The 26,554-nt window shown below is 37.5% G+C and overlaps 1 protein-coding gene across 1 annotated transcript in view; it reads left to right on the top strand.

Annotated features, from left to right (window-relative positions):
• The window catches only part of si:dkey-225n22.4 (collagen alpha-1(XXI) chain), a 92,226-nt gene that overhangs the window by 49,011 nt on the left and 16,661 nt on the right, over positions 1-26,554 (top strand). Inside the window, exons 20-25 of the mRNA XM_057824177.1 lie at positions 227-271; positions 348-392; positions 9,744-9,803; positions 12,910-12,981; positions 13,146-13,181; positions 17,140-17,184. Coding sequence (XP_057680160.1) covers positions 227-271; positions 348-392; positions 9,744-9,803; positions 12,910-12,981; positions 13,146-13,181; positions 17,140-17,184 — 303 coding nt within the window. The remainder of the gene's footprint in view (positions 1-226; positions 272-347; positions 393-9,743; positions 9,804-12,909; positions 12,982-13,145; positions 13,182-17,139; positions 17,185-26,554) is intronic.

Below are 26,554 nucleotides of genomic sequence, written 5' to 3'. Positions count from 1 at the left end.
CTAATTAATGACTCAGCCATGCCTCAAAACTTCAAATACATGATTTAGGGCTATACAAATAAAATTGAATTGAATTGAATTTTTAAAATGTTGTACAAAACTTTTTCCCTTTTCCAAACATAGTGGCAATACAGTATTCAGTCCTTAATTAGAGATTTTTATATAGTGGCATTAAGCACTCAGGATGAGTAGAAAACTCTTTATCATGTTGCTTTGACATCAACAGGGTGCTCAGGGACCTCAGGGAGAAGCAGGTCCACGGGGACCTCAGGTAACATAAAACCTGAATGCATTTTGGCAGAATGAAGATGGTACCTTCAAATAAATTGGATTATTTTCTTTTGTAGGGTGAAACGGGCTTGCAAGGACCACCTGGCATTCAAGGACCATCGGTTGGTTTGATTTTCCTTTCAAATTTAAAATTTGCTTCAAGATTTCATTGCAACACTTATTATCGGTATCGTTTTATTCAGCAGTTCACTTTTTTTACAGTAGCAGAGGTGGGTAGAGTAGCCAAATATTTTACTCAAGTAAGCTTAGGGTTACTTTAAAATAATATTACTCAAGTAAAGATAGTCATCCAAAAGTTGTACTCAAGTCCAAGTAAAAAAGTATTTGGTGAAAAGAATACTCAAGTAGTGAGTAAAATTGTGAGTAACTGCTTATGATGTATATTTTTTATTTTTGTTATCATTATACTGTACTATAACCAATTTCATAACCATATTAATAATAAAAAAAAAAAAGTTATTGCATTCCGGCGAGAGAAAAAAAATCTACAGAAACACTCCCCCTTTTTTTAATCCAAACTCAAAACTCATCTGTTCAGACTCGCCTATCCGTAACAATCCCTGATTTCTTTGTGTTTTAGTTTTCTGCTAATTATTTTTTATCTATTAGTATTTTTATTGTTTTAAATGTTCTATACTTTACCGTTTTAGTCTCAAATTCTTTTTTTTTTTTTTTAAATGATTGTACGGCGACCTTGATTGCCAGAAAGGTACCTTTAAATAAAATGTATTATTATTATTATTGTTATTATCAGAAATGAAGCATCATTTGTCCAAAAACCAAAAGTACCTTCTAGTGGAGAAAATATTTCCAAATACAATATTAAAATGATAATATCGCCATTTTTCCGTGCTCAATCGGTGCCAAATTAAAAACAGAGGTTAAAATCCGCGCTTTTGAGTCATGTTGACGGCAGCTCTCTGTCAAACATTTTTTTTTTTTTTTTTTTTACGGTGCTTTAAAGACGCCTCGTAATTTAACAGGCTGACGTGATCATAGAATGGCAAGCTTGAGTATGATTGGTATGATGGAGTCATGTGATTATTGTTATGACGTCTCATTGGTGACTTTTGGCATTCTTATCAAAAAACATAAAATGAAAATAAATCTAATACGAAGAATAAAGAAGAAAAATGTAACGACTTTGTGTAGCCCAAAGTAGTGGAGTATGAGTAGCATTTTTCCTTCATAAATCTTAAGTAAAAGTAAAACGTATGGCTCAGTAAAACTATTCTTAGAAGTACATTTTTCTCAAGAGGTCACTTAATGGCGTACTGCAAGCAACACGTCACTTCCGCTCATAATATTCATGACGTTAGCTACTGTTGCTAAGTGGGGGACAAACGGGAGCTTGTCCCCAATAGTAAATGAATGAAAATCGTGTACGAAGGATATGTTTACAGAGCTAAACCTACCAATTCTCTCCAAAAATGATATCCCTGGTGCCAAATTCACTGGCAAATATGTGGAAGAACATAAAAATGTTCAGTTAAAGAGATGGCTTGAGTGTCGAGGGCTGAAGAAGACGAAAAAACAAGCAGACCTAAGTATAGCCTTAGCTTTTTTATCGACATCTTTTTCTTACGCGACTGACAATGTTTCCTGTTTCAACAAGCTATCCTTTACCACCAGCCCTGTGCTTCTTATATATTAGTAGTATATCCTCTGGTTGTCCTACGTCTCTGACCGTTCTTGGGGGTAATTTATATTGTTAGTTTTGTGGAGCGATTGCAAATGCTACTTAATGACAGCCAACGAACACTTTAAATTTTTTCATTGATAACAAATCTTAATTCTATAATTTATTTACTCTTCCCCCTTACTAAAGTTTTTTTTTTTTTTTTTTTTTTTACAACAGAAAAGGTTACTGGCAGTCAGATACCATTTTAATTATTTCAGGTCATTCATTGTCTGACAGAAGCAGCACGGTACAACGTCATGCTAAAAAACAAGTTAAAAATATCAAAACGGCTTACCTCTTTGTCCTCTGAAAGACCATGCCAACCCAACAAAATGTTTACTGCATTTGAAATGTGAATGGATTCACCAAGCTACCGTTAACTCATTCACTCCCAGCTATTTTCACCGGAGCAAGGCCCTTCGCTCCCGGCCGTTTTACTGGATTTTGACTGAGTTTGCAAGGCCCACAGAAAATTCTGTTCTATTGCTGTATAAACATGGAACCCACCAAAAGAAAGATTACTCTCTTCTTTCAGCAGAAAAAAAAGTAAAATCATTTCTTTTTCCATTTTATAGAAATCAGCATTAGAAAATAGCTTAGTTTGAGCATTTTTCCAATTTCTGATGAAAAACTGAGAAATTGAGCTTTTTGTGAACGCATACATTTAAAAAATAACTGACTTTAACACAGCTATTTTTTTGCTTTAGTTACATCTCAAACATCTGAATGTTTTCCTTTTACAAAAAAACAACAAGACAAATAGAGCTTTTGATAGCAAAGTAACAATTTATTTAGACATAACTAACTGAAAGATGACGTGTTGGCCGCGACAGCGGGTTAAACTTTTTCCTCATCGCCGCCTGTTTCAAAAAGATGAATTTATTTGAGTCTCTGCGGGCTCTCCTCACGAGCAGCGTGGACTGTACGGCATCTAGTGGTCCCGGTCGTCCAGCGCCTGGCATCCTGGTCGTCCGCAGCCTGTCATCCATTCGGTCGTCTTCCGCCCTCTCCTTTGCGGCCAACGTTGGTTGCCGTTGAATAGGGTTGCGGGTCTTACCGAATGCGCTGCTGCCCTCCAGTGGCCAGTTTTATTGCTTTAAAATGGGTTTTGAGCTTTGTGCATTCTATCTGAGATACATGGGAACCTATAGATGCCGATTGTGGGGAAAAAAATGCAAAAGATGTATAAATAAGTTTTTGGGACACTGAAGCAATTAAAAATAGAACATATTTATGTTTTTGTGAGAAAATGAGTTAAAAGTCTACGCAAGTTGATTCATTCTTCACATTTTTCCTCCGAGTTTTTAGTTTCGGGAAACGTATGAAGAAAACATCCTTCATATGTCGTTATGTCTAGAGTCGTTTCTAAAAGTTCCAATAAAGCAATGTATGATCAGTATGTTAGTTTTTGAAAGATTACTGGAGAAAAGTAGCAGAATTAACATGGTTTCTATGCGAGGGCGGGTCTATATTGTCCCACTTTTGCTTTACTTCCGCTTTACGATGCGAGGTCATGGTCTAAAAATAGCATGCGTGCGGTACGCCGTTAAATGTAACTGAGTAAATGTAACGCGTTACTACCCACCTCTGAACCATGGTCGCGCCGTCATACTGGTGGGTGCAAAGCTTCTATGACCAATAAGCTAATGGACCTGGGTCCTATATGACTAAACTCAACAATACTGTGAGCAATGTTGTATAATTTTTCCTGCATCACTGGTGTAGGATTACAATATGAGAAATTTAGCACAAGCACAAACCAGTATGACAGTGACACGTGATGGTGAGTAGCTGGTGACAGCTTTATTCTCCTCTTGTGTTCGAGCACAGAGTGAATAATTGTGCAGTATGTAGTTAGCTTTGCTGCCCTCTTGTGACATGTCTGTACACATAGGTGGTGGAACTCCTGCATTGAGGGACAAAATTTTTAGTTAATTTGCAGTACATTCAACTGCAAAACACAGCTGAATCTTTATTAGAAATAGAAGAGCAAGTATGAAACATGATTCGGCAATACAATGCTGTATGATCATGGATTGAATTTAGTTCCAACTTTATAATGGCGTACATTTTAGTGTGAATGGCTGTCTGTCTCCGTTCTGCATGATGGATAGTTTTTTTTCTTTTTGTTGTTGTTGCTATTAATCAGATGGGATATGCTCCAGCTGCCCTAACTGTAGAATACATTTTTAACAGTGGACTGTTCATTCTCTTGTACTGTGTGCCGCAGGTTATAAAAAGACAGAGGGCAGGCCACAAAGCAGTTTCAATATCACTTTGTAAAATATTACACAATTATCTTTAAAGAGATTATGTTTATTAATGTTAATAACCTTTGAGGGAAGTCTGAGGAGGGGAACCAGGAGCAGTGTTTAATTACTGGACCATCAGTGCATCTTTCTGGCACAGTGGGTACTGTCAGTGTAACTTGGCTGCCGTTCTCCTCTCAGACACCCCCTCCACTATATCCAGAGGTTGATCCAGGACAGAGTTGGCGCGCCACTCCGTTTGTTAATCCCGCTTTTGTCTGCGGTTGAGATGCTGCCGCCTAAAAGGCCACATCATAAAAGAAGGCTGATGGGCACCACGATGTCATAGAAAGTCTATCAGAGTGTCCCATCGTCTCCAGAAGGCATAGCTATTGTTAGACCTGGTGAATAAGGAGGAAATAAATAGAGAAGGATGTCAAGTGTCTGATTCAGTGTGTGTCATTCAACTGCGGATTGAAGGAAGTTAAGGGCGGTGGAATAATGTGTTATTGTACTGCTTGTGTTTGCAATGCAGCACTGCTTTGATGAACAAACTGCTGTAATTTTGGAACTCGAAGACAGTTGACACCTGCATATTCATACTATATGTGAATATGCAATGTAAAGTTGGTTCATTAGTGTTGTTCAACAGTCACATTAGATATGTAGCTCAGCTACAATAACATATTTTCATCCCTAAAATCCAAATTATACAGTCATTAGACATCCCACACTATTATCGTCGCCTTGATATCCCCAGCAGAGTCAGTCGTCACACATGCAGTTATTAATTCAACATTATTTGTGCACAGATGCAAACTTGCTTTTCAGGTTGTTAGACTGATGGTTGTGGGTTGAATTCAAGGCCAAAAGTTTTGGAAGTGACTCACATTTGCACTTTCACGAATGCTGCTTCAACATTTGTTTGTTATTCATATTGCTGTATTTTTTAAAAGTATAATTAAGCCCCCTTGAGGTCAAATCCTTATATTTATCCATCAGTCTTCTCGCTACGAAACCTTTGAAATAATTATGGTGATTGAAAACTTCCATCCATCCATCCATCCATTCATCCATCCAATATAGGATGAAACCTATATATACCCATGCAGTTATTAATTCAACATTATTTGTGCACAGACGCAAACTTGTTTTTCAGGTTGTTAGACTGATGGTTGTGGGTTGAATTCAAGGCCAAAAGTTTTGGAAGTGACTCACATTTGCACTTTCACGAATGCTGCTTCAACATTTCTGTTTGTTATTCATATAAGGTCAAATCCTTATATTTATCCATATCAGTCTTCTCGCTACGAAACCTTTGACATAATTATGGTGATTGAAAACTTCCATTCATCCATCCAATATAGGATGAAACCATCCATCCATCCATCCATCCATCCATCCATCCATCCATCCATCCATCCATCCATCCATCCATCCATCCATCCATCCATCCATCCATCCATCCATCCATCCATCCATCCATCCATCCATCCATCCATCCATCCATCCATCCATCCATCCATCCATCCATCCATCCATCCATCCATCCATCCGATGACAGAAAGTTTATATTGATCCCCAAAACATTTTTAGTCTCTGCGTGGCCAGTAGTCCAAGACCGTGGCCCTGTAGTTGAATACTGCTGATTTAAGGATACTTTACAAACTAAATGAGCGGATAAACATACTCGTGTATACAAATGACAAATCTGAGTATTCTTGGATTCCGTTATTATCCATCCCTCTTTGACAAAGTGAGTTATTTGGAGCTGGTGAATGCAGAGAAGACGCAGTGACAAATACAGAGCTTCAACATGACTTTAAATACTGCACAACACTTAGTTGCAAATGCATAGGCAATGCGTGTCTGCCTGCGCCAGAATGCAAATACAGTGTGTTTGCGTGTGTGGACCTGAGCCATCTCATTTCTTCCCCAGTGCCTCCTGACTAAGCCGTCATGCACTCTGTCACATTGAGCCCAAAGCACAGTGTCTCTTTCATCCAACTCTCTCTCTACTCTCATCCCTTTCCTCACTCGTCCCCTCGCATCACTCCCTCTCGTCTTCTCCCTTTCCCGCTTTCTCCTCCAATATCTAGTCTCAAAACTCGGGACCCCGGGGGCTGTCGACAGAGATCGGCCAAGATGGTCCCAAGGTCTATGTGTTGAACGTTATAATTAGTTATTATGGTAATGGCGCTCCCCGGTCGATTGGCTATTCTCAGCCTGTTCGGATATCACCCAGTTTTCACTTAATGTTCCTGTGGAAAATAACTCATTTTGCTTATTTTGGAGGATGGAGTAAACGAGTTAGCAAATCAAATTGTCAGTCTGTCTGGTGATGTGAAAATTGCTATACTTTTTGCATATTGAATTCAAACACCCACACACACACACATGAAACACCACAAATGTTTTGACTCATGGGCCACAATGACTTCTAAAATTTGACAGGAGACTGGCCAGGAACCAATGGAGGGCATGTTTGTGTGAAGCAATACAAATAAAATGGTATAGAAACATTAATTTTTATGGGAACACTGGTGTTGATCTCACTTTTTTTGCCAGTGCATCAAAGTCTATAGTAAGTTTGGTTGTGGCAATTGTTGAGATATTCAGATTTCTTTGCCCTTTTGTGACACGTATCTGATATTTTTTAATGCGCTATGCATTATGAGCAGTCCAATTCCAATCTTTTCAAATCTGACCTGAGCCTCTTTCATCTTCTTCTGTGCTGTTTTCCAAAGGTCGGTAAATGTAGCTTCGTTAAGTATTCGTAGATGGCAACTTTCAACCAGGTCACACAATAATTTTGACTTTTTTTTTTTTTTTTTATACATTAAAGCAACACTAGGTCACTTTTCAACCTTTCTAAAATATTTACATAACATTTGTGATATGTTCACTGACAACTAGTTGAATGACCACTTTTATATCTTGAATGGCTCTGTATCGCTTTCACCGGCACTAATCAACTTTGAGGAGGGTGGCAGGAACGCTGCTACACAAAAAACACTACAAATGTGCTGACTGCTTTAAGGCATACGTCACTTCCCTCTTTCTCCATTCATTATAAAGACTGAATTCGATACAAGCGTTTTCGCACGAATTCTGCAAAGATGGCAGAGCAACTGAAGAGCGGTGTTGCTAATAACTGTGTTACTAACGGCGCTATTTTTTTCAGTAGTGAGTAATCTAATTTTCTCATTTTGGCAACGCTGTTACCATTACTGAGGCGGGAAAGGCGTCCATTACTTTACTATGTTGGTTGAATGACGCGAGAAAAGTCTGGGAGACGAGAGAGCAGAGCAGGAGTGGGGATGAGGCAAGGGAGTTGTGACGCCGTTGCAAACGCGATGCTAGGTGACTCCAATAATACCTGACTGTAGCCGATAGCCTACAAACAACGCCCACATGATGCTACGGTAGATATCACATATTATAGAACTAGATGCAAATGACACACAGCGGCATTCGCAACATGTATAAAGAACTAGATGAGTTAGTAAACAGCCGCCATCTTAAAGCAGTAGACTTCTCAGGAAGGCTCTGTTGTAGAGAACCTTCCAAGCGAACCTAAGTAACTTTTGATCTATAATGCTCCTGAATGGGCAAAGTCTTGACTTAAACCTATCTTTAAATGATGAAAATTTTAAAACTTGTCAACACATGTCGAAAGTAGACAGTAGGGAACTAATGCAATAACGGGAACAATTTTAACAACTTTAATGGTTGATTCACAACATTAAATGACTTCCACACATAGCAAAGGTTACTATCTAGTTATTGTAGTATCTGCAATACCCCTGTGACTAGTTAAGGGTAAAGAATTGGGCTAGGGCCAATTGTCTCAAAAAGCTTTTAAACGTCACATTGTGTGACCTGTTTTTTTTTTTTTTTTTTTTTGAGGAGAAAAAAAACAACAAAAAAACATGAACATTATCACGTTACTTTGCCAAGTAACTAATTAATCCTACATTCAGGGAACCGAGTTACTAACACAATTACTTTTTGGGAGAAGTAATTTGTAACTAATTACTTTACCATTCATCTTTCACACAGCTGCTGGAAACAGAAATGTTGTTTAATCCATCTGCAGGCCACTTGGTGACTAATTTTTGATTATTTCACGACACTGTATGGGTGTGCGCTTGTCCTTATGGGAAACGCAGTCTTCCTTAAGGCAAAACACTACTGCTTTTGTCCTTCAGCGGCGCTAAAATCGACCAAAACGAAAATTTACCAAGTGCTGCTTTAAATAGTGGGGGGAAAAATGGAACTCTACGATTAGTTCCCCTCTAATTGGGAGAACTATGGCTGGCCAAGTTGTAAAGCTCATCGGGCCCCCATATGACCCTCGTACCGCAGTGTTCCCATATTTTTTTAGTAAGTAATCATATTGTTAAAATCAGTAAATTTAAGAACTTCTTGGTCTGTCAGAACAATTCAGGCAAAAAGCACACTGACATGTTCATCTGTCCATGACCTTGGAATGTACTGCTTTTTCATTCCATATACACAGTGCAGCACATTGATAGAGGGTGCAGTGGAGGAACAAGATGAGTCAGAGGAGGAGGAAGAGTTGTTTTTTTGGTCCAAGATTGCAGATATTGTTTATTTTCACAAGAATGGTAATTCATAATTTGACAATTCAATCAGCCAGCACAAAATAAATGGCACATTTGTGGGACATTTACTGAATGCTTCGCAACACTTTTAATTAACAGAGTAGATGAGTTTTGAGTGAACTAGCAAGTTTGCAATTGATTTTATGGTTGTTCTTATCAATTGATGTCATCCTAGCTTGTTTTGGATGGCTTCCAAAAGCTATATTAAAAGCTCTTAATCAAAGAAGGAATACAATCTCTGTTTAGTTTTCATTATCACGTTGTACAATCCACTTATATTTCTCTCCATAAGATATCACAGGTCATTTAAACTCTCATTTGTGCAGTCACTTGTGGAGATTTTTTGAAAGTTTGAGTGCTTTCGATGACACCATAATACTGGTGGTCGACTCGGGTCATCTGGCTGCATGGATGTTTTTATTGGAGACATTGCAGATGAGTTTTCGTTGGAAAAAAAAAATTGAAAAGCATTTTTTATAATCTACACTTAAAACGGCTAAAACATGGTTGCTGTGTACTTACAAAAAAGCACAATTTTCATTATATAGTTTTTTTTTGTCTGAATAGAGAAAGCTCTAACTTTCTACAATTACAGTAAAGTAAATGCACTGCATTTACTGTATATAGTGCTTTTCAGGACACTCAAAGACGCCTAAAATACTGCGGTTGGAATGTAATAGCTTTTACCAGGAATGAGACTGGTAATTGACTGGGAGTATTGCGAGCAACAATTGCTGTCACTTTCAGGGCTATTATACGTTACATAACCATTTAATATACAGTATGCGTACTACATCGAACATGCATGATACTCTTGCAGCAACATAATATGCCTTCACTCACTTGTGCGCTACACTTCTTATACGATGAATGCTAATGTGTGTTTTATTCCAGGGCAACTGCGGTGATTCACAGGTTACCGGTAATGCTTGTCTTGGCTCACCAGGGCAGAAGGTGAGTTGAGCAGATAATGATTTCTTCTATTAAGATAAGACCTTCTTTACAGTACTGTGGATCTAACACATAGGTGATAGGTGCTATAATAAATGAGACCATTTCAAAACATTTTCCAGCTTTAATGTGATTTATAACCTTAACAACGCAATTGGAATAAAACATTTAAAACACCCTCAAACTACTACTTCATTGCAATTAGGCATGTGCCGGTATGATATTCTGACTGTATGATAACCATAAGCCAAAATATTACGGTTTCACAATATCACGGTATTGTAATCACAGCTCTAAAATGTCTTACTTTGAGATATCTTGGTTTAAAAACAAAAAACATTAAAACTTTCTCCATTGACCATGTTTTTATTTTTCAAAACATTAGCAAATTGTTAAATAGTAAAAGTTCTAAATCTAAATAAAATTAAAACAAATGCAGTTCACTAGGTGCGCCTAAACCCACAGCCACAGCTCAACATTATTAGCATCAGAACAAAAATTGTTGAATTATTTACCATTAAAAACAAATGTTTATGACTTGTATCATGCTTACATTTTACACACACCATACATACACAAACAGTTGCCAGAGAGAAAAAAACACCTTTTACCACCACTAGACACACTAAACAGGCTGGAGTTAACTCTCATAGCTGGTGGGAAATGTTCACGACAGTGTTTACTAACCTTTAATTTTGTCTAAGTGTGAAATCATATTGGAGGTATTGCCTTCTCGGCAGGCACCCGCCGCAAATATGTTTTAAATGTCTGTTGGCCCTCCTCCTCTAAGCCACGGCCATCTGTAACTTTTCTGTAGCAGAAGTGTTCCCATACCAGCGATTTTGTTTTCTTCAATGGGGAAAAAAGTTCAGGAGTTTCACCTCCTCCAGCCATCGTGTAGCACAGCTGACTCACTGACACTGCGCAAAAAACGGTGGGGGAGGGTTGAGCCCTACAGCTGCAAACAAGGGTTTTCTCCCTGCATACCTTATGGACAGAAAAATTTTGCGGTTTTGAAACCTTGACGTTTTCATACCACGGTATACCTTGAAACTGGTAATTGGTATATGTCTAATTACAATACATTTGGCTTGTATTGCAGTGGCCACTTTTTTTCATTCAATAACTGAAGCCTTCTTGATGTTGTAATATTTATCCAATCTTGTCAAAATGTGCAGATTGTAAGGTTATACTGTATATTGATATTTTAAGGATACTGTACTAAGAATAAAAATCCTGGTTTGTTCAGGAGATTTGCAAATGGAATTTGACTAGATTTAATATATACTCAATATGTTTAAATGCACGATTACAAAGACAAAGGCAAAAATTGAAATAAAAAATGTACTGCCAAGATGTTTAATTTCTTATTAAATAAATGGCCATCCCTTTGTTTTTATTACCATTTAAAACTTTCCCCAATCAATTGACAATACCATAACAGTTGCAGTTTATTACCTTACCATTGCCATTTATTTCAGTTTTTATGTCTCACAATTTGAAAAATGGAAAGGTAGAAAAGTGGGACTTTTATGATAATCCTTGCTGCTACAAGTTATGAAAAATTGTTTAATCTGCTTGCCTTCCCATTCTTAAATTATATACTACTAACAAAGAAAACTGAAATAGGATAGTTTGAATTTGCCTGCAGTTCGACTTTTTAACATCAACTGTACTGTCAGTGTCATATCAAGCGTCGATCCATTCATCCATTTTACAGGGTGAGCTGGAGTTTATCATAGCTAACTTTGAGGGAGAGGCAGTGTACAATCTGGGTTGCTCCCCAGTTAATCACAAGGCACATAAGATAAACAACCATTTCAGTTTAGAGTCCTCAATTAACCTAACATGCATTTGTTTTTCAATGTGGGAGGAAACCGGAGACCCCCTGGACCCCAACAACTGCAAGACAGATGTTGTAACCACATGCCCCCACCGTGCTGCCCATATTAATATCTTTTACTCAGGAATTGATGAACAATGATGCATTATTTGTGTAAATAAATACATGTATTTATTTATTTTATTTTATTTAATAAATACATGTATTTATTTATTTTATTTTATTTAATAAATACATGTATTTATTTACAGCAAATAAATCAATAATAATTTTGAAGACCAATGGCAAACCTGATAATCTTTCATGGCATACTAATGATGGTTGGGAAGCAACACAATATCCATATAAATAAAGATCAGCTTAGTGCTGCAATGATTAATCGATTAACTCGAATAATTCGATTAGAAAAAAGATTCAAATCAAATTTTGCTGCTTAGAATATTGGTTAGAGTGGCATTGTCATGGTTTGTTTTGAAAGTGTTTGCATTTAGTTTTATTGATTTGGGTGGATACACTGCCCTCCAGTGGCAACAGTGAATATGACAAAACTCATTTCACATGGCTGAATCCAGCTGCTCCCTGTTAAGACCAACATAAGCTAAGTTTTTGTTTGAGCTAAAGTTTTTTTATGCGTTCATAATTTAGTTTATTGGTATATGTAGCTGTTTTATTTTTTGTGGGAATATGTATTTGAACCATTTGAATGATAAGAGGATTGTTAAAAAAAACCTCCAGTGGCAACAGTGAATATGACAAAACTCATTTCACATGGCTAAATCCAGCTGCTCCCTGTTAAGACAAACATAAGCTAAGTTTTTGTTTGAGCTAAAGTTTTTTTATGCGTTCATAATTTAGTTTATTTTTTTGGTGGGAATATGTATTTGAACCATTTGATAAGAGCAATGTTAAAAAAAAAAAAAAAAAAGCATTTTATAGAATTTAAGCTACCAGACTTTTGCGATGTAAGTTAGCCAACTTTTCTTTTGTTGTACTTAGATCTTAATTTATTATTATTATTTTTTTTTAAACCATTTGAGGCTCAGCTCAGGTATTTAAATTTTTTATGTTCCTTATCCGATTACTAGATTATTCGAACTCACCACTTCATCGGTTAATCGACTACTAAAATAATCGATAGCTGCAGCCTTAGATCAGTTCACGAGATTACCTTTGTTTGGGCAAATGGTCAATTTCCAATGCAGTTTTTATGTTTTATTATCATTATTATTATTCTAATGTCTGCATGAATCGCTTTCACATTTCTAGGGCGCAACGGGAGAGCCAGGTTTTCCAGGCCTACCAGGTGCTCCTGGGCATCCAGGATACAAAGGTCATTGGGTAAGAGTCCTTCGTACTAAACATGGGCAAAATGTTTTAGCCGTAAGTAAAAAGCAGGCATTAATTTCAAGCTTCATGAATAATTTATTGACTTGTGATGAAGCCTCTACATATTTTTTTTGTTGTCCAAGTAGTGTACTAAGCTTTAACAATGTTTTCTGTAGGGAGAGATGGGTGCCCCTGGCCCAAAAGGAAATAAGGTACAATGATTCAATTTTATTATTTATTAAGCAACCTACTTTTGCATGTTACTCATACTTGATGTAGGATTCTTCAGAACATTTTACACATGCCACAATTCAAAACTGTGTTTCCCAGTAACTTCTGTGACTTCAGCAACAATGGCACTCTTTTCATCCTCTGATTTTAAGGAAAAAAAACATGCCAGTTCACAAGCACCATCTTGTTGAGGATGGTCTTGAATTGTGCTATTCAAAAAGTTAAAAAATGTACTGCGTATGCTGCCATGCATCATTTGAAAGCAGACTCTGCAAAGTTTTTAATGGTTTGAAACAGACAATGACTGTTACGGAACAATGGTTTTAGAACTCTACTTGGCTTTTACAAGCAGCACTTCTCAAACAGAAGCTTATAAATTTCTCTACAAGTATTTTATCCAGAACAGTTGAGAGACATTACTTAATATCTTCTTTTTGCTGAGAGATTTTAGAAAATTAACATTTAACTTTTGTCACAAACAATGCACGACAAGATAGAAACCTCTTCTAACTCATCAGCTGCCATCCTTTTGTGGTAGAAAGGACTGGCGTACCACACCTAGCCACAGGGAGGCAGTTTAGCTCTTCTGACTTTTGAGAAGCTCCCTATATACAGTATTTATGAACTCCTTCTCTACTGTATATGAAAACATCATATCGAACCATGACAACAGAGCAGTGATCCAACAATATAATTGCCCTTCAAAGGAATTTAAAGACTGCACTCCATTCCAACGGATGCATGAAATGTATGTGCCAAATATGTATTGCAATTCATTTCTGTCAGTTTGCTGATTTCTCATCCATTAGTCACAGTTTTGGAGAGGAGAGGAGATGAGCTGAGCATGAACACTTTTATGCCCACCCATACATTCTCTCACCTCCATGAAACGGCTCTAAAAATATATAATCAAAATAAAAGAAACATGAATTTATGTAAATTGTAGTTGTCTGAGACAAAATGTAACCTTATCTGGGTGCTGACGTGCTACTCGAACCAAAACAACCTTGTAACTCTTGATCAGAAAAAGACAGACATAATGGTTTATCCTGTTATGTAAAATACTGCAGCTCAATTTGATCTTGACCTTGTAAAATGCAGTTCGCAAGCATTTTCATGAAATCAGTCGGACCATTTGACATAGCATTTTAAGTTTTGAATGGCTGCCACAGAAATTTATCATGTTTGATTTTTGTTATTATTTGGTATTCTTTTGTTATGACTTTCCAAACCTATTACTTGCAACCCTGTCACTGTAAAGGATTTGTTTTCAGCATTATTGTTGATGTACACCGGTGTTTTGTCTTTTGGGCAACAATACCTATTAGTCCTAGTCATATTTTAGTCATAACAAAATGTTTGTCTTCGTCTAGTTTTTGTTGACGAAAACTGATGGCTAATTTTGTCTGGTTTTCGTTGACGTTTACTAAAAATGTTTTCGTCTGTAAAATAATTTTTTTTTTTAAATTACTAAAACAATAAAGGTTTCCAACTATTTTGAATGAACATTGACAGACAAGCACATATTGTAGCGTCTAAAAGGACAACGCCGACATGATAATACACACTCAACGGGAAACACGAACTGTATGTAAAAAAAGTTGTCAGAGTTTAACCCCGGTAATACACCAAGCACGTCTGTGGCGCATCAACTTTGTCGGTGCGTCATAGAGGTAAGATCAGGCCTCAAAAATCCAGCTTGACTCGACCTGGCCCGAGCCTGAAACAAACCCCAAATGTTGTTTTTATTGTGAGGACTCACGACTCTCATATGAGAGCAAAGCACTACATTCGTTACATTCAGCCAAGCCGACACAGGTTTCTGTAGCATCTTCAACAATCAATTTGAAGCCTTTCCACACCCCAGTCTTACCGGTGCGTGTTTGTCTTTTCAATTCCCCAGTCTTTAGTTTGTTTTTAACTTCCTGCTGCTCATATCGAAATACCAGATCAAAAATATGCAATGGATGCGGAGGGGAAGAATATAAAGAGATCGGGGCCACGGCGTTCACGTGCGCAGGGCATACTCTGGGTCTGAGGCTTCTGTTTGCAATTACCATACAGTGCCTTCACTGTTTTGTCCAAATTATTTATTTTATTACAAGTATTCCTTAGTTTAACATCCATACATTGTTTTAGTATACATTGTGGCTAGCAAGGACAGGAGCCTCATGGAGAAGTGTCGTACCACGGAGCCAAAATGAGCTTAAGATCTTACCTCTAGCGGGTCAACGCACCACTGACGCTCGTCCCTAATTTCCACAGGACGCGTTTAATGGGCAGAGCAGCTCGATCGGTTCACGCGAGGATTGCAAGATTGCGCGAGAGTAGCGGGTATTTAAAGATAATACAACAACCATTTGCCTTTCAGTCCCCGCGTATTGATCAGCTTGTTTGTCCGAAAGAAAGAAGAAAAAAAAACAATCGCAATGACAAAGATTTTAACATGTTCCTCACAAATGAAATGACTCAATGAATAATTTTTTTCCCTTATGAACGGTTTTCAAAAGCTTTAATTATGGATTTTCTCACGTTAAAGCGCCATGCAGAAATTAATAGAAATGAATTGCATATTATTTTGAAAATCGACCAGATCCACAGTATTTTTACACGAATGACTTCCGTTCTGCCTGATCCTTCGAGTAGTATTGACGCAGGAGGGTCACGTCTCGCCTCGTCTTTGCCGTTCGTTTCGAGTGCAACGTGTTGAACCGCTTCTAGGGCGTGTCTAAAATGTGGTCGCACTGCGACTGGTGTGCACATGCAGCTTGACTTTAGCGGCCTTGTTTCACTGTTGACACGGTGGCAACGCTGACGCACCGTAAACGTGCCTGGTGTATTAACGGTGTAAGAGGACGCACGCTGTTAGCATTAGCCTAATGCTAACGCGAACGCTACGAGTTACATTTAGTGTGTGATGATCACTCAGTCAGCACAGACCTTTAAAGGCTAAAGCAACATTGCATATGCACTGCATAGAAATCTTACTGTGTGTGTGCAAGCCTTGAGACTGGTGGACACTGCACTTGTGAGTGGGTGGGGGCGCAGCACGTCACAAGAGTGACACAAGCAGACACTGGTACGATGCATACTAACTACACATAAAATGTCACACATTTTGAACATGTGACAGAAACCATTGCTTATTTTCGTGTCGTTCTCGTCTCGTCAGACGAAAACTGGCATTAGGCTCGTGATGTTTTAGTCCCCCAAAAAACGTTTTCAGCACGTTATCGTCTCGTCATCATCATGAAAAAACATTTCGTTGACAATATTTTTGTGATCGTCATCGTTGACAAAGACAACACTGATGTACACAGCAGTTATTGGTTTCATGAGTATCAGTGCTGAAAACTCATGAAAACTGTTATGACCAGCTCATGAAATGTGTACAGTTGATGGTTTAGTTATTAATGCAATCATATGACGGTTTACTCTTTTTCTTGAAATTATACACCATGTTAGTTCTCCGAACAAGCTTTTAGTCAGCCACATGAAAATGGTACCAGTTCCAAATCGAGCAATCAAAGCACGTAATAAATTCTCTAATTCACTTGCTGCACTCTATATGCACGAATGGCAAAGAGTGATGGCCCATGGGGTTGCAGGAAGGGAAGGAGTAAGTATCAAAGCTTGTGGATGTGTCTTTTGTAAGTCACATATAAGATAGTCAGGTTTGTTAAAGGTCACTGCTAGCTAGTTTCTATCCACTCTCTCAGTGGGTTTCTCTTATTGGTTGCTAGAGGTAAGCGTGACCTTTTCTCCTTTCTCTTTCTCTCTATTTCTTACACATGCAAGCACACGCATGCACACACACACTTCCATCAATTACTGTGTTCACTCGATCTCATCCACACACTCACACGAAACCCAAGATACACACATAGGATGTAAACAAACAGACATAAACTTTTACCTAATTGTTATGTCTTTTCGCAGGGGGACCGCGGGAGAGATGGAGAGGCTGGTGTTCCTGCAATGCCTGTAAGTGTGGGCGTCTTCTGCTTCCACTGGGTGACAGTAAAGTTTATATTTCCGTAGCTGCAGCAGAGGCACTGAAATCGGAATGTGTGTTTGTATGAATCTTAATAAGTTTAGTGCCTGCAGATGGGCACCGGGATGAGGCAAATCCTCCAGAAGAACAATGTCTTTGGCTTCAAGACCTAATTTGGGAGTTACAGCCTTTTAATGTGGCTTGGGGCTCATATTTCTGTCCAAAGCCACTCCAAGCTGTAACCGTGCCCGTGCTGAACCCAAATCATACATTGTTTTTTTTTTTCCTCCTCACTTTGTCTGGTGAAAATAGTAAAATCAAGACATGCCAATAAAAGGAGAAAAAAACAGAGCATGCAAAAAAACAAAACAAAAGCAGCATCAATATGGCAATTGGAATGGTTGTCGGAGAAACATCATTTCCCCCTCAAAGCAGCACTGAGATGCCCTTGAGCAAGTCATTGTACCCTCAACTACCCATATGTGTAACAACATGGGACCTTTTACTATATGACATAACAAACAAGTATCATAATTCGTAACATGTTTTAAACTCGTTACAGTACTGACTGACAAACTAATGCAGTTCTATTATGTTTTATGTTTCAGTACATTTAAGGTTCCATTTAAAAAGCATAAACTATATTTCACCCTTACAAGATGTTTTTCCCCTAGAGCAGCTTCCATTCTACAGTGGGAATACAATAGTAGAATCCTCAAACGTGCTTAGGTATGCCATTACTATTAATAACCTGTGGACTAAGGATGATACAGATTTACGCGTGAGCTGCAATTTCCAATTTCTAAGCCAAGATTTGTATTTCATTATTGTCTTAATGACACTGAATGAGTTCCATTTGAGACAGAGTCCAAGTATTGATTACTGTGGTATTGATCTTCACATCTCTTGAGAGGGATTAGACAATGAATCCAATCATTGTGTGCGCATGTGTACAGTATTGTATGTTGTCTTTATTTTTTTTTTTAGCAGCTGTATCTTAATATAGTTGTGTAGTCTGGCCTTTGGCACTTGAAAAATGTAAAGCAATTATATTTTTCAGTGTGCAGGTTAAATGTTGACTCCTTAAAGCCAGTTTAAGCGCAGCCCAGCCTCCATGCAGCAAACTCCCAAAGCGTAACATCTCAGCAGTGAATCACAAATGTGTCACTGCTGAAATGTGCATGACGATTTGTCTTCCAAAAGACTTCCTAATTCCTATGGGGTAGAATAAGTAGGGCTTGGTTCTGCCTCGTCTTTCTGTGAGGAAATAGGACTTTTGTCATCTAAACGGCGATGAATATAATAATTCCTGATCTTTTATAAATATTATTCTTAAAACGTTTAGTCAATTGGGGAATTCCCAAAAATGTTTAATACTGTACAGTCAGAATGTACTGCACTTTAATAGTTATAAGAGAGAGCACAATTCAACAAAGTGAAAAAAAAAAAAAAAAACTGAATAAATAAACACAAGAGGCCAATTCAAAACCTTTTTTTTCTTCCCTTTAAAAATGTCTAGTCACATGAAGTGAGCTCCAAAAATAAAAAGTGCTGCAACAAGTAGTCTTACAGCAGGCTTTTGTTAAAATCATTCGATTATATTGCTTAAATCATATGCTCTTTGTATGTGTTCCTTTTGATGAATGTTTACTATATAGGTCATTAAAAAAAAATAAAAAATTAAAAAAAAAAAAAAAAAAAAAAAATATATATATATATATATATAGGGTGCCTTTTGGACTTAACAGAGTGGACAATAACAGAGGGGACACCTTGTGCTAAAGTTAACCCTGAGCCTTGCTTTGCAAGCATAATTGCTAACATGACTTTGGATACTTGATGAGAAATAACAAATACATTTAAATAATTAATACAAATAACAATTGCAAATAAATCTTTTGAAATGTTTCAAATTTTTTTTAATATATAGTAGTGCTGCTGGTATCGATTATTTTAGTAGTCGATTAATCCATCATCAAGTCAGTTTGAATAATCGGATTAAGAACATTTAATGCGTTGCAGAATCAATTTTAGGAGATGTAAAACCAAGGCTTGCTAAGATTGCTTTCAAGAGAGCATTACTACTTTTTGATGTATGGTTTTAATTAGAACAAATAGTATTATTAAATGGAATAATCTGACACATTAATCTGTTAACACTTAAAACATGATGGAGATAATTTGACTAGATTTAAGAAAAACAACCAGATTTAAGATGTTATAAATCTGCAGTGTACTTGTTGTACAATGCAAAAAAACACACCTCCTTCACACTAGTTAAATTCCCTTGTTTTCAATGTAAATACTAAAACATAATTGAATTTATCTGCCATCACTTCAAACAAATTTTACTCAGATTTCTTGAAAAAAGAAAAATAGCTAGTTGAAAATAAACTGAACAGATTTATTTTAGGCAATAAATTAAGCTATTTAATCTTAAAAAAAGATTTGAAATGATTTTAAATTAAATCTTAATTCAAGAATAGATATTGCTCAAAATATTATTTGAAAGCAATTTTTTTCTTCATTTGGGGGAAAAATGACCAACTTCTATATGTCTGGGCTTAATAAGAAATGGCAATATTTACTGAGAAAATGAGGAAAATTATTTGACGAGATTTAAAACAATCTGATTAAGACGTTATAAATTTTCACTGTATGCATTGCATAGTATTTATTTTTCTTAAATCTAGTCAAATTATTTTCTCCATTTTGTTTTGAGTGTTAAAGACTAACAGATTAATGTGTCAGATTATTCCACTTTAAGTAAATGTTATTTGTTATTTTCATTTTCTGACCCCAGTTTGTAAACGCTGCTTGTATGAAGTATGGACCAAAAAAAAAAAAAAACTACAAATTGAGATTTGTTTATACTTTTGGAACTATTTGGACACATGTTGTGCAATAGAAGGGGAGTGGTACAAAGAAGGGCTTTATTAAAAACAAAATAAAAGGGGAAAAAAATGATCGTGCTGCATTATGATTAAAAAGTGTAAGATAAAAAGCTTGTTCCAGTTACTCTGGACCCATGTCGTGCATCAAAAGGTTTTGTGGGAATCCACACATCAAGAAATTCATTTCAGTATGCAAGCACCCCATCTGGCATCCTCTGGATTTTCTCATGTATTAGGATATCCAAGTACATGTAGGAGCAGTTCAAGAATAGTTGCCCGATCATCATTAACCCTTTGACAAAAACATCAGTCAAATTTGCAAAGTTGAAAATTAAAGTTTCAGGTACAGAATACATTCCGTTTGACTTTAGCACAAATGAGAACAGTTGGGAGGCGGACCACTGCTGCCTCAAGCGTTTTTTATTTTTGCCAACTGTGGGAGGCAGCTGTTAAACTGCTTCAGTTTTTAGATGTCCTGCTGTGTGTGATTTGAATCATTAAAAGTTGGACCTGATTCACATGGCATCTAACCTACTTGCGGGCCGCATGTTAAAAAAAAAAAGTAACTACCTGCTCAAAATAGTTTTTTTTTGGGGGGGGGGGGGGTACACATGTTCAAACATCTAATATATTTCTGAATATTTGAAGTTTTTTTTTGTTTGTGTTTTTCCTTTTCTTCTATGTCTGTGCCTGCTCCTTGTCATGGTCATCCGTGGTCAACTTTGATCCTCCTGTGTCAGCTACTTTCTTTCACTTGTTGTCTTCACCAGCGATCCCCTGCCCTTTGATTAGTCAGTGTGTTTGTAGTCTCCAGCTGAGGTGGGACAAAAGCCAGACAAATTCAACTGAAATGTCCCGCCTAGCGCAGGGTTCTGCAACAAGGTTTCATAAGTGGATGACTGTCACATCTAGTCTTGTTGTGATCCAAAAGGCGCATCATAGGTGGACGGCATCGCAAGATTGCAGATTTAACGGCTACTCGAAAATGGCATGGTGTTTCACAAGAGCGTTTCTGGGTAAGGTGAAAGTTGTATAAGTTTATAAAGGGCACATTTCTGACATTTTGGTGATGCAGTCTTGATCTTAAGAAAAGTTTTCATCAGCGGATCCTTGGCCCGTTACCTCCTCAGTCAGCAGGCAAACCGCCGATTCCCTCATCACCTGTGCTGCCTTGACCCTGCTCAATAAAAGAGCCTCAACTCTGCAGACTATGACGCAGGCAATTTTAAAAATTCAGCACGAGGATATGTCCGAGCTCGCTGCCCAACTTAGCTTCTTCACAATGTCCGGAGTCAGCACCACCTTAGCTTGTGTTCCATTTCCAGTCTCACACCAATTTGTCAAGTCCGCCAACAGCTCTCTCTTGCTATTTCAGCTCAAGTCACACCGACCACCTGTCCCGTCTTTGGCGGCATAACACATGCCGACACCAAGCACTTGTATTTCCACAGTTTTGTTGGCAGAAGATCTGCGGCCTTGGTCAAGTGCGTTAGAGCCTTCTATTTAAGCAATGCAACACCTACTGTTTAACTCCATTCTGCATTCCTGAGTGTACTCTTTTGGCCTGTTTGGAGCAAAACTTTCATGCGCTAAACTATGACCGGCCTTTCATTCTACAGTCTTGATTCTTGTTTGGATTAGTACAGTGGCTCTGAAGTGCAAAACACAACGGAAAATCAAAAAACACAACGGCAAATCACATAACAAAAAAAGAAATTAAAAAACATAACGACAAATTACATATTAAAAAAAAAAGAAATCAAGACACAAAACGACAAATCACATAACAAAAAAGCAAACCAACGTAGACATGTCCCGATCCAGGTTTTTGCACTTCCGATCCAATACCGATATTGTTTTGCACTTCCGATCCGATACTGGCAGATACCGATACCGACCTATATGAGCATGTGTTAAAGTTTAAAGTTATTTAGCCTCCTTACTTAGTTGTCAGACTCATGTTGAAAAAGGTTTTAGTACTCTTGATAACTAGCCAGCTGAATTAGGTGACTTTGAATAACGCACAACGATTGGTAACAAGAAACTGACCTGTTTATTCAGTGACAAAAACAAAACATTATAAATAACAAACAGAAATGGCATAGTCAGTCAGTATGACGTGCAAATAATATTGTAAACTGTCTTGAAAAAGCAAAACACACCAACAACCTCAGTGGAAAATCCCACAAATCCCCCAAGCTATTAGATGCTTTTAATGTTTCGTGCATTAGTTTCAAAAATTGTATAAAAAGCCTCTCAGGTTTAAATAAACGCCTATTTCAGTATCAAGTTAACATTTTAAAACAGTAAATAAAATACTCAAGTCCCCATTCTGTATCAGCAGCTTTAAACTACATTCAATTCATTTAATTTTGCGAATCAACTGTTAAAGTTGTTAAAATTGCTCCCGTTATTCCATAATTCCCCTTCTGTCTACTTTCGACATGTGAAAGTTTTAAAACTGTTTTGAAGATAGATTCAAGTCAAGATTTTGCCGATTTAGGAGTATTTTAGATAAAAAGTTAATTAGGTTCGCTTGGAAGGTTCACAACAGCCTACTTGGGAAGTCTTCTGCTTTAAGATGGGGGCTGTTTACTAATGCATCTGGTTTTCAATACTTCAATGTTGCTAACGCAGTCGAGTCTGTCGTGTAGCATCTAGTTCTATTTACATATGATATCTATTATCTCCAGTGAAACGATGTTGACATAGTTTGTAGCGGCTGTTAGCAGCAGTCAGGTATTCTTGTTTTTTATCCAGCGACATGAGTTGAGCTAAAGCTGTGAGTTGAGCATTGGAATTACCCGGGTCTATGACAAGCATTATGTTTACTTTCGGGACGCAATGCGGTCCGTTTCTCATTGCGTCCCGAAGACCGCGCTGTGTATTAGTTCCGCTTTACTTGACATATTTCAATAATCGGAATTTGGATGTCTGTGAATTGTGAATCGAATCTTCCACGGCCGAATCGTTCAAGGATGTAATGACGGCTGGGCATGTTGTACCGTGGCTCTAAGTGTTAGATGGTGCGTCTTTACTCACGTGAGATAATGGCTCGTCATCCAGAATGAATTCTTCGGCAATGACTCTTGTTATTCTGTGGGCTTTGGGACTGTCGAGTGCAAGTTTGTCACGCATAGCAAAAGTCTATGCCAGTGTTAGTTTCGTAGGACCTTTCTTTTTGTCTTCGGTTTTCTTAACATACTCCTCATTGTTTTTGGTGGTATTTCGCTAAATGCTTGATTAGGTTGGTTGTATTAAAACTTCTTACAGCTTTACCACTACGCTTGACTTTGTGGCATATGTTGCACTCTGCCTCTTCGTCTTTGTCGTCCTTTAAGGTGAAATGATCCCACACAGCTGACATTTTTACTGATAAAGTCTCTCGGTAAATTGGGAGACGGTGATGTAAATGTAGTGTGTTGAAGGTGTGCCGTAAAATGCGGACCGGATTTTAGGGAAACCGAAGCAAAAACTGTAAAGGATTGTGTAAATCAGTGCGCTGGAAAACCCGGACCGGACTTCAAAAAAAAAAACAAAGAAAAAAAACTGGATCGGGAGTCTGGATCGGAATTTTTTCCGTGTTCCGATCCGATACCGATGCGCAATTTTTTGCCCATATCGGCGTCCGATCCGATCCAAATATCGGATCGGGACATCTCTAAACCAAAGAATACGACGACAAATCAGAAAAATACAATGACAAATCCACAAATGAAATTACATTAAGGAACCGGAAGAGGTGGGTACCAGTCAACAAGTACACTCATCGCTGATTGGACGAATCTACCGTTAAGTTTAGGTCCAGATAAACTAGGAAGTTATTCCGCTTCTAGTGTGGTATTTGCAGTGTTGGGAATAACGCAGTTTTTTCAGTAACGGGGTAATCAAATTATTTTTTCCGCCGTTACCGTTACTGATGGTCAAAAGCGGTGCGTTACTTACTTTAAATAAATTGAAGAAACTACCAGCCGTAGCGAGTCTACTCTGCTCTGTTTATTTGTCATCCAAGACTTTGGGTGCGTTCAGGTTCACGGCAATGAAAATAGTAAACACACGTAGCCTACCTTTGCAAGAACGATGGAGTTGCCGTTTGATACGGTCATAACGTGCAGGTCTTGCACCCATCCGCAGCAAAACTTTTCGTAGCTTTGTAGCGATTTGTAATTTCGGAATCCCTGATGAGTTTAGTAACATACACCAAACAATAAATACAGCAGAATCTCCATTTCGCTTAATTGTGGAAGCCCATCGACATCTTTACTCCTTTTGTCTTCGGCTTGCTCGTAAGTGTCAACATTGTTCATATCCTTAGGTTTCATCACATATCTGTTCTTCGCCTTAGTAACGAGTTTGTCCCGCGAGCCAGACCTGCTATCAATATGGCTGCGTTGTTGCCAAATCTCACGTGATCCCCCATTCTGTGACGTAAACGCTCGAGTCTAATAGCGCGCATACTTCAGATCCGGGAAAAAAACAAAAAAAAAAAAAACTTCAGAGCCTGTGTTTTCACACACAAACCGGAACAGTGCGTGCGGCAAACACACAAGCGTAAAACAGATGCAGAGCGATATGATGGCAGAGTATTCAGAGGAAAATTTGTCCTTTACGAGGTGGAGATATAAACACTATTTCAAGTTGGTCGAAATTAAAGGAAAGACCGTGCATGTAAAGTGTAATTTATGTCCCGGGGCAAAGCTTTTGTCGACATCTGTGGTAAGCAATTCAAATCTGTTTATTTTTGTTGCACTTCAAGTGTAGGATAAATCTGTTGCTGGTGAGGTGCAATAAATATTACAAGGTTCTATAACACAATTACCTGTCTGTTCTTCTCTATTAAACTGACTCGAATACTGCTCAGAAAATTTCAAATTCCTTGACATACAACAACTTTTTAAAGTAACGGAAAAAGTTTCTTTCCCCGGTAACCAGTTACTTTTACTATAGAGTAATTCAGTTACTAACTGTTACTTTTTGGAAGAAGTAGTGAGTAACTATAACTAATTACTTTTTTAAATTAACGTGCCCAACACTGGGTATTTGAATATGAGCATTACCAAAGACACGAACGTGGCTTCCGCTATAAATACATCCATACATCTTCAACCGCTTTGAATATTTTTATTTGGGACATAAGTATGTAAGTAAAAAATTGAAGTAAAATATTACTTCATACGTATATGAATGAATATTATATTGTAGCGTCACTTGGAGTACTGCTGGTGTTCTGAAGAATAGGTATCCCGGTCGAATTGATATCCAAAGCTCTACTGAGCATGCGCACGACAACCACGCGCCTCCATTTTATAGTGCCTTTTGACTACTGAAATCCGTAAGCAATAACGTATATGCATGAAAGACTACAATTGAATATTGATGATATAGCGAGGTAATAGTGTTAGGACGTTAATGTTGTCTGACAAGCAGTAAACATTAGGGTCTCCTGGGTTTTAATTAGTGTTTATTGTTCAAGAAAGAATATCGACATTTTAGCGGGAGTATCTAAATATTTAATATATCTATAATACATGTAAATAGACGTGTCAAAACGTGATGTCGATTTGTTTAAAATTAGGCTGCTATCAACAGCTGCTACTACTACTACTTCGACAAGGGATACCCATTCGTCTGAACACCGGGACCGCGATGTTGTGTCAACGCAACTTTTCTATTGGTTCGTTCGATGGGTCAATGCATCAGTTGGTTGGATTCGCAGGCACAAAGACTTGTGTGTTTACTAACGCCACGGATGTAAATAGCAAGGAAAAACAGCGGGAATATGCTTCCCTGAATTAAACACAACAGTCTAGCTCACATTTCACACATACGTTATTTACTCTGCACACACCCATGTCATGCAATCAATAACTTTTTTACAACCAATGGGAGCGTCGCGATGGCTAACCGAATGCCCCAAAAAAGGAAAGTTATTTTTGTGGTGTTATTTGCTGTTGTTTCTTTATTAGGTGTGTTTTCAAAAATGTTTTCATGTGATTTTTCGTTGTTTTTTTACTTTTTTATGTGATTTGACGTTTTGTCGTTTTTGTTTTATTTGTCCTTGTTTTTTAATTTTTTGTTATGATTTGTCGTTTTTTAATTTTATTGTTATTTGCCATTGTTTTTTAAAATGGTTTTATTTTTATGTAAGTTGCCGTTTTCTTATGTTCTGTTTTTTTTGTTTTTTTGTTTTTTTATGTGATTTGCCGTTGTGTTTTTAGATTAGACTAGACATTTTTAGTTACCAAAACCTTTTGTCAAAAACAATGATATAATATCATCATGGACTATTTCTAGTGACAATCTGTGCAGGGTCTGCTATAACATAACTATGCTTAATTTGGTGAACATTTTTGGCACAATTTGGACGTTTTCGTTTTAAGTTGTAATCAGTTTTGTTACCAGCAGTTAAGTCTATACTTCTCCATTATTTTTTGTTACGCCCCCTCAGGAAGACGCAAACATTTTG

The sequence above is a fragment of the Corythoichthys intestinalis genome, chromosome 20 (genome assembly GCF_030265065.1).
Source record: "Corythoichthys intestinalis isolate RoL2023-P3 chromosome 20, ASM3026506v1, whole genome shotgun sequence".
Lineage (NCBI taxonomy): Eukaryota > Metazoa > Chordata > Actinopteri > Syngnathiformes > Syngnathidae > Corythoichthys > Corythoichthys intestinalis.
This window is presented reverse-complemented; position numbering and strand designations above follow the sequence as displayed.